Source organism: Eurosta solidaginis, chromosome 2, assembly GCF_040869045.1.
Source record: "Eurosta solidaginis isolate ZX-2024a chromosome 2, ASM4086904v1, whole genome shotgun sequence".
NCBI lineage: Eukaryota > Metazoa > Arthropoda > Insecta > Diptera > Tephritidae > Eurosta > Eurosta solidaginis.
This window is the reverse complement of record NC_090320.1, coordinates 212,372,871-212,381,884: the sequence shown is the minus strand read 5'-3', so window position 1 is coordinate 212,381,884 and position 9,014 is coordinate 212,372,871. Positions and strand designations below refer to the sequence as shown.

The 9,014-nt window shown below is 36.2% G+C and overlaps 1 protein-coding gene and 1 long non-coding RNA gene across 2 annotated transcripts; one reads left to right on the top strand and one right to left on the bottom strand.

Moving 5' to 3' along the window:
* Positions 1-2,735: 2,735 nt before the first annotated feature.
* Positions 2,736-3,794, top strand: LOC137242584 (uncharacterized). The gene is made up of 3 exons (XM_067769862.1): positions 2,736-2,862; positions 2,942-3,140; positions 3,208-3,794. The coding sequence occupies exons 1-3, from the start codon at positions 2,842-2,844 to the stop codon at positions 3,384-3,386; spliced, it is 399 nt and encodes a 132-aa protein (XP_067625963.1). The 5' UTR covers positions 2,736-2,841; the 3' UTR covers positions 3,387-3,794.
* Positions 3,795-4,070: 276 nt separating this feature from the next.
* LOC137242583 (uncharacterized) lies at positions 4,071-8,155 on the bottom strand. Its single transcript, XR_010950292.1, has 3 exons — positions 7,936-8,155; positions 4,903-5,044; positions 4,071-4,824 (listed from the first exon to the last, which is right to left on the bottom strand). It is a non-coding gene; the product is annotated as an uncharacterized lncRNA (long non-coding RNA).
* Positions 8,156-9,014: the final 859 nt, after the last annotated feature.

The window sequence follows — 9,014 nt, the reverse complement described above, 5'->3', positions numbered from 1 at the left end:
TTTTCAGGGGGCCCGCGATTTAGAGGTACTGCGACTTTTTTTTTAGTTCTGGAGAGTCTTTAGTTGTTCCATGTACAAATTTTAAGCCGAATTTGAAAAGCAACGAATATTGATAATGATTTTTTGCCTGGGCCTAAGGAGACAATAAAAACATCAAATAAATATATATTTCTCAGGGGACCGCGATTCAGAGGTACTAAGACATTTTTTTTAATTCTGGAGAGTCTTTAGTTGTTCCATGTGCAAATTTTAAGCCGAATTTCAAAAGCAACGAATATTGATAAAGATTTTTTACCTGGACCTGAGGAGATAATAAAAATATTGAACAAAATTGTGTTTCTCAGGGGGCCCGCGATTTAGAGGTACTAAGACATTTTTTTAATTCAGGAGAGTCTTTAGTTGTTCCATGTGCAAATTTTAAGCCGAATTTCAAAAGCAACGAATATTGATAAAGATTTTTTGCCTGGGCCTGAGGAGACAATAACAATATTAAACAAAAATGTGTTTCACAGGGGGCCCGCGATTTAGAGGTACTAAGACATTTTTTTAATTCAGGAGAGTCTTTAGTTGTTCCATGTGCAAATTTTAAGACGAATTTCAAAAGCAACGAATATTGATAATGATTTTTCGCCTGGGTGTGAGGAGGCAATAAAAACATCAAACAAAAATGTATGTTTACATGAATCCGAAATCGTAAATTTTTCGTGGTGACACTGATGAAGGTTCATTTTCAAAAGTCTTCCAGCAATACCCCCAACTCTGTATCAAAGTCTAGATTATTTAAAAGACTTCGATATCGGTACCGTGAATAATGAGTTTTTGCGATCTGAAGGAGTCAACGAAATAATTCGCCGAGGTCATCAAAAATGTCCTGTTATTTTTCCACGTGATTGTCACGACGAGGCATTTCCAACCTCGTTGTTAAACATAATCTTGTCAAATGGAGAGAAAGTGGAGCGTGACTGGTTAGTGTGGAGTGCCAGTAGCAATGCCTTTTTTTTGCTTACCATGTCGTCTGTTAAGTACCAATACTCTAAATCGACCTAAAATTTGTTGTTTGTCCTGGCGCATATTCGAAATTCCAGGTATGGAAGGAGCTATACGATAAACTGCCATCACACGAAAATACTCAAAATCACATTAAATGTTATATTCAATGGCGATTTTTACAAAATCAAATTCAATCAATTAGCCTCCACAATTGATGTACTTTTCAATGAACAGCTAATCACTGAAACTCAAAAGTGGAAAGAAATTTTATATAGAATTTTTGTACACTATTTTATTTTTGGGTAAAAGAGGCCTAGCTTTCAAAGGCGAAAGCATATATCTTGGTGATATGGAAATTTTTTGGGCATCTAAGATCTCATAAGCCAATATGATCCGATACTTAGACATCATTTGGAGATTTCACAACAGCAGCACAAACGTTTACAAGTTCACTATCTTTCCCCAGGCACTCAGAACGAGTTTATAGAAATTTTGGAAGCTATATTAGATCAAGGCAAGAAAGCCAAGTATATTGCCATTATTGTTGATGCTACGCCTGATGCTAGGCACGTTGACTACGTTCATTTTGGGCTAACTCCATTTCAATTCGTAAGCAAGAAATTTTACAATTCTAGAACGGCTTTTGGCTTTAGTAAATTGTAACCAAAAAACTGGTCAGAAAATCACTGATCTAATTTGCCATACTTGATTGAAGATTGTCGTGTACAAGGGTACGATAACGGTGCCAATATGAAAGGAGCTTACAACGGGGCACTACGTCACATTCTCGACAAAAACTGGAATGCTGATTACTCACCCTGTGCAACCCACAGTCTCAATTTATGTGGTGTTGATGCTGCAGAATGTTGTACGGCTGCAATTACTTTCTTCGGAGTTGTACACAAATGTTCTACTATTTTCAGCAGCACTCCACAACGATATGACATCCTCAAAAAAAATGTACTGAGCTCTCCTCATAGTCTTTAGGCCAAAAGCCAAATTTGACTGCACAACCATACGGCGATGTAACCGGCATCCTTCAGTACATCAACAATTTCGAATGTATCTTGCTGTCCTCAATTCGGTTTACATACTGACTACCATTAATGAAAGAAACGTGGTCCTCCAAGCTAGAGACGCCACCATAGATGTTGAGGTACGACATCTAGATGCCTTATTAGCTGATTTGAATTTGATCAGGAACCAATGGGAAACAATTTTAAACGAACGCAAAACAGTTGCTATTCAATTGAACACCTCGCCAAAGTTTCCGGACATTTGAAAGAGAAAATCCAAAAGACGTTCTGAAGATAATTTAAATAAGATGATTACGGATGATTCAGAGTTTGATTTTAAAACCAATACATTCCTGGTGATCGTTGATTTGGTAATCACTGACATTACTGAACGATTTGCAGCTATGAGTAATTTGAGCAAGACGTTTGCCTTTTTGTGGCAATTTGAAGACATGGATAAAACTACGGTTCGGGCGAGCGCAGCAAAATTTGCCGAAAAATAGAAGTCGGACATTTCTCAAAGCATAGAATATGGAATAGTTCACTCGAAACACATTTACGAAGCAAATTTTAATAAAGGTCTGTCACCATTGGAATTGCTAATTGCCATCTATATATCGCACCCCCGCTTCAGAAGTGGAATAAGTAGAAAAACAACAATTATGGTCATCCAGTGAGTTTTACAGCTCCGGATCACGCTCAATTCTCACGGGAATGGTACGGATCATTGTTGTGAGAGTTGGCAGCACTACCAAAAACGTCATTTTCGTTGTAAGAAGAAGAAAAGTAAACAAACCGATATAATTAAAGCGTTGTGAAAAATTAAACGAAAAGCATGGATGAACATTTGCTTGATGTAAGTTTACAAATTTTTTAAACTCATTGCTGTTTTTTAGTAAGTGTTCCTTCATGTCTATCATTTAAATATATTGCAGTTTATGTATGAATCGTCATCGGAATCGGCAAATACAAGCGGCTTGACTGAAGAATTCATGAATTCATCTGGAAGCACTTCGGAAAATGAAGAGGAACATGTTCCAAATGAACATTTTTTAGACACAATTGATGGTTATACAGATCAGGACTTCAGAAAACATTTTAGAATGAATCGGTCCACTGCGCATATTTTAATTGGTAAGAATTTCACATCAATTAACCCTTCTTAGTCATTTATAAAAATATGTCTTTTACCATTTTGTAGAACGGTATAATACAAGCGCACTTTATTCTAAAAAGGAACATGGAGGATTTTGCAAAGTTGGAGCTGCAAAAGAGATATATATGCTTTTGTGGTACATGGCAAATACCAGTACGTTTCGTGAAATAGCGAATCGTTTCAACATGGCTGAGTCAAATGCATGGAGAGTAATAAGGAAGTGATTGAATGGCTATTGTCAATTGGCCATGAATATGTTCAGTGGCCTTCTCTGTCCAAAGCAAGGTACAATATACGCAAGTTTTATGCCATGAAGAGCATTCCAAATGTGATTGGTTGTATCGACTGCTCGCACATAAAAACTAAAGCTCCAGTATCAAACAAAGAAGCGTATTTCAATCGGAAGCATTTATATAGCCTGCAATTGCAAGCTGTTATTTACATTCGTCAACCAGAATTGTCGTTGAAAATGCTTTTGGATTATTGAAAATGAGATTCAGACGACTGCTCCATTTCACTGAAAATATAGACCTGTAATCGATCGTTCGGATTATTATATGCAGATGCATTCTTCATAACATTTGTTGTTTGGAACACGACAGCATTGAAGACGAGAATTTGATAGAGGATGAAGAAACTGTAAGCAATATTTATCTGCAAGGGAACGAAGCGGATTATGTTTCTGGATTGTTCTACAAAACCTAATCGATACAAATGTTTTTAGCACCCCGTCGTAGGTTATACTTACTTATACGCTTAGGTTTCTACTTCTAAAATAGTTGTCGAACTGAAATTTTCTTCGAAATTAAAGTTTTATTTGGATTGAAGTTCCGATATTCATATAAATTCATTTATTTATTATTTTTTGCTTCAGGTAAAGTAAAAAACACTAACATCCAATCCAGGTACAAGTGTAAGGAAAATTCGTCTATTATATTTCCATTGTTAAAAGTACTCATAAAATATCACAAGGAAGTTGACTTCACATTTTTCAAACTAAAAAGGGTCGCGAAAATATTCCAAAGTTCATTCCTACTTACAACTAATCTAGGTTTATAAAAATATACAGACTTCACTCATATTCCTAACTATAAATATGCATACATGCTTAGAATAGCACATGTTGAACAAAAAAGGTAATTCATAATTAATACTAATAATAAATATATCACATTCTTTTTTTTTGCATCCATAAACGCTTTGAGCATTGCCATTTTTTCTTCATGCCGCTTTTGCTTTAATTGCTGCGCTTGCTCCATCTTCTCAATTTTTTTTTGCAGCATACTCTTCGAAGACCTTTATTTTGTTGGCAGCAAGCTCCTTTCTGCACTGAATTTTCATTTCCATTATTTTTTCTTTCAATGGAGGTCTATAGCTTCTTTGTTTTTTATAACATTTTGGCAATTTTTTTTCGTTTCCGCCTTCGTTGGAAGAACTAGGTGTGCCATCCTGTGGTGGAAGATTTAGAGGCTGGCCGAATAAATTTATGGAGTGGTTATTTGATATAACTGGATTATCACCAAATATTTCTTCCATCAAATCAGCAAACGGAGCATTGCATGGCGTTGCTCCTGTCCTGCCATTGTTGTCCACACTCTGTTTATACGCCCTTATTAAATTTTTTAGTTTTGCCGAAAGCATCTCCACCGTCGTTGGTTTACTCTGTGTTAAGATACAAACACAAGAAGAAATTATTAAAAAACTTTCTAAACATCTATCGTGGGCTAACATCAAACTCACCAATACACCTTGACTCTCCAAATCCATCAGAACATTCTCCATGGCATATTTTTTTCTCCTAATGCTGGCAAACTCTTCCTTTCTAGCAAGGTACGCGTTTAAAAAAGCTCTTGTCTCCTCTCTAGACCAAATTCTTCTTTCGCTAAAACAGTTTACATGGTTAATATATGTTAACATTTTATCAATTTTATTTTTTATACTCAGTTGAGCAGAGCTCACAGAGTATATTAAGTTTGATTGGATAACGGTTGGTTGTACATATATAAAGGAATCGAGATAGATATAGACTTCCATATATCAAAATAATCAGGATCGAAAAAAAATTTGATTGAGCCATGTCCGTCCGTCCGTCCGTCCGTCCGTCCGTCCGTTAACACGATAACTTGAGTAAATTTTGAGGTAACTTGATGAAATTTGGTACGTAGGTTCCTGAGCACTCATCTCAGATCGCTATTTAAAATGAACGATATCGGACTATAACCACGCCCACTTTTTCGATATCGAAAATTTCGTAAAACCGAAAAAGTGCGATAATTCATTACCAAAGACAGATAAAGCGACGAAACTTGGCAGATGAGTTGAATTTATGACGCAGAATAGAAAATTAGTAAAATTTTGGACAATGGGCGTGGCACCGCCCACTTTTAAAAGAAGGTAATTTATAATTTTTGCAACCTGTAATTTGTCATTCGTTGAAGATATCATGATGAAATTTGGCAGGGACGTTAGTCCTATTACTATATGTACGCCTAATAAAAATTATCAAAATCGGAGGAGGACCACGCCCACTTTTAAAAAAAATTTTTTTTAAAGTAAAATTTTAACAAAAAATTTAATATCTTTACAGTATATAAGTAAATTATGTCAACATTCAACTCCAGTAATGACATGGTGCAACAAAATACAAAAATAAAAGAAAATTTCAAAATGGGCGTGGCTCCGCCCTTTTTCATTTAATTTGTCTAGGATACTTTTAACGCCACAAGTCGAACAAAAATTAACCAATCCTTTTGAAATTTGGTAGGGGCATAGATTTTATGATGTTAACTGTTTTCTGTGAAAACGGGCGAAATCGGTTGATGCCACGCCCATTTTTTATACACAGTCGTCCGTCTGTCCTTCCGCATGGCCGTTAACACGATAACTTGAGTAAATTTTGAGGTAACTTAATGAAATTTGGTATGTAGGTTCCTGAGCACTCATCTTAGATCACTATTTAAAATGAACAATATCGGACTATAACCACGCCCACTTTTTCGATATCGAAAATTTCGTAAAACCGAAAAAGTGCGATAATTAATTACCAAAGACAGATAAAGCGACGAAACTTGGTAGATGAGTTGAATTTATGACGCAGAATAGAAAATTAGTAAAATTTTGGACAATGGGCGTCCGGCCACTTTTAAAAGAAGGTAATTTAAAATTTTGCAAGCTGTAATTTGTCAGTCGTTGAAGATATCATGATGAAATTTGGCAGGGACGTTACTCCTATTACTATATGTACGCCTAATAAAAATTAGCAAAATCGGAGAAGGACCACGCCCACTTTAAAAAATAATTTTTTTAAAGTAAAATTTTAACAAAAAATTTAATATCTTTACAGTATATAAGTAAATTATGTCAACATTTAACTCCAGTAATGACATGGTGCAACAAAATACAAAAATAAAAGAAAATTTCAAAATGGGCGTGGCTCCGCCCTTTTTCATTTAATTTGTCTAGGATACTTTTAACGCCATAAGTCGAACAAAAATTAACCAATCCTCTTGAAATTTGGTAGGGCCATAGACTTTATGATGTTAACTGTTTTCTGTGAAAACGGGCGAAATCGGTTTATGCCACGCCCAGTTTTTATACACAGTCGTTCGACTGTCCTTCCGCATGGCCGTTAACATGATAACTTGAGCAAAAATCGACATATCTTTAATGAACTTAGTTCACGTACTTACTTGAACTCACTTTATTTTGGTATGAAAAATGAACGAAATCCGACAATGACCACGCCCACTTTTTCGATATCGAAAATTACGAAAAATGAAAAAAATGCCATAATTCTATACCAAATACGAACATGGTGAGGTAATTGGATTTGTTTATTGAAACGAAATATAACTTTAGAAAAAACTTTATAAAATGGTTGTGACACCTACCATATTAAGTAGAAGAAAATGAAAAAGTTCCGCCGGGCGAAATAAAAAACCGTTGAAATCTTGGCAGGTATTACATATATAAATAAATTAGCGGTATCCAACAGATGATGTTCTGTGTCACCCTGGTCCACATTTTGGTCGCGATCTGGAAACGCCTTCACATATACAACTACCACCACTCCCTTTTAAAACTCTCATTAATACCTTTAATTTGATAGCCATATCGTACAAACACATTCTAGAGTCACCCTGGTCCACCTTTATGGCGATATTTCGAAACGGCGTCCACCTATAGAACTAAGGACCACTCCCTTTTAAAATACTCATTAACACCTTTCTTTTGATACCCATATTGTACAAACAAATTCTAGGGTCACCCCTGGTCCATCCTTATGGCGATATCTCGAAACGGCGTCCACCTATGGAACTAAGGATTACTCCCTTTTAAAATACTCATTAACACCTTTCTTTTGATACCCATATTGTACAAACAAATTCTAGGGTCACCCCTGGTCCACCTTTATGGCGGTATCTCGAAACGGCGTCCACCTATGGAACTAAGGATTACTCCCTTTTAAAATACTCATTAACACCTTTCACTTGATACCCATATCGTACAAACGCATTCTAGAGTCAACCCTGATCCACCTTTTTGGCTATATCCCTAAATGGCGTCCACCTATAGAACTAGGGCCCACTCCCTCATAAAATACTCTTTAATGCCTTTCATTTGATACACATGTCATACAAACACATTCCAGGGTTTCCCTCGGTTCATTTTCCTACATGGTTATTTTCCCTTGTGTTGTCACCATAGCTCTCAACTGAGTATGTAATGTTCGGTTACACCCGAACTTAACCTTCCTTACTTGTTTATACATACATTTTATTAAAGTTGTCCATTTTCTCCTTCCTAGTTGAACAAATTGCTTTTAAATATGGCTAACAAATTGTTTATGTATACATCAAATTGACAGTTCTACCTCTCAAAACAGCTAGTGCTGCCAAGTGGACATCGAAAAACCTATTAAACAAAGCTGCTCACAAATTGAACCAGACTTCTATCTGGATTTATCTGGCTCAAATCGTTGTTGTTGCATTTACATGCAAAATTATTTATCTGGCTCAGGATTTGGCCATCGGATGATGGCTAATATTGATTTAGATACGGCATGGCGGAACGATACAAGGTGGCAGCATGGTGACATACCTACAAACAAAAATAAAAATCCCATGTACTTCGTTTTTGCAAATTCGATGGACAAATGTCAAAATCGTACTGCGTCGGAAGTTGATCTATTAAATCAAATAAAACAAGTAAGGAAGGTTAGGTTCGGGTGTAACCGAACATTACATACTCAGTTGAGAGCTATGGTGACAACATAAGGGAAAATAACCATGTAGGAAAATGAACCGAGGCAAATCCTGGAATGTGTTTGTATGACATGTGTATCAAATGAAAGGCATTAAAGAGTATTATATGAGGGAGTGGGCCATAGTTCTATAGGTGGACGCCATTTAGGGATATAGCCATAAAGGTGGATCAGGGTTGACTCTAGAATGCGTTTGTACGATATGGGTATCAAATGAAAGGTGTTAATAAGTATTTTAAAAGGAAGTAATCCTTAGCTCCATAGGTGGACGCCGTTTCGAGATATCGCCATAAAGGTGGACCAGGGGTGACCCTAGAATTTGTTTGTACAATATGGGTATCAAAAGAAAGGTGTTAATGAGTATTTTAAAAGGGAGTAATCCTTAGTTCCATAGGTGGACGCCGTTTCGAGATATCTCCATAATGGTGGACCAGGGGTGACCCTAGAATTTGTTTGTACAGTATGGGTATCAAAAGAAAGGTGTTAATGAGTATTTTAAAAGGGAGTGATGCTTAGTTCCACAGGTGGACGCCGTTTCGTTTGTACAATATGGGTATCAAAAGAAAGGTGTTAATGAGTATTTTAAAAG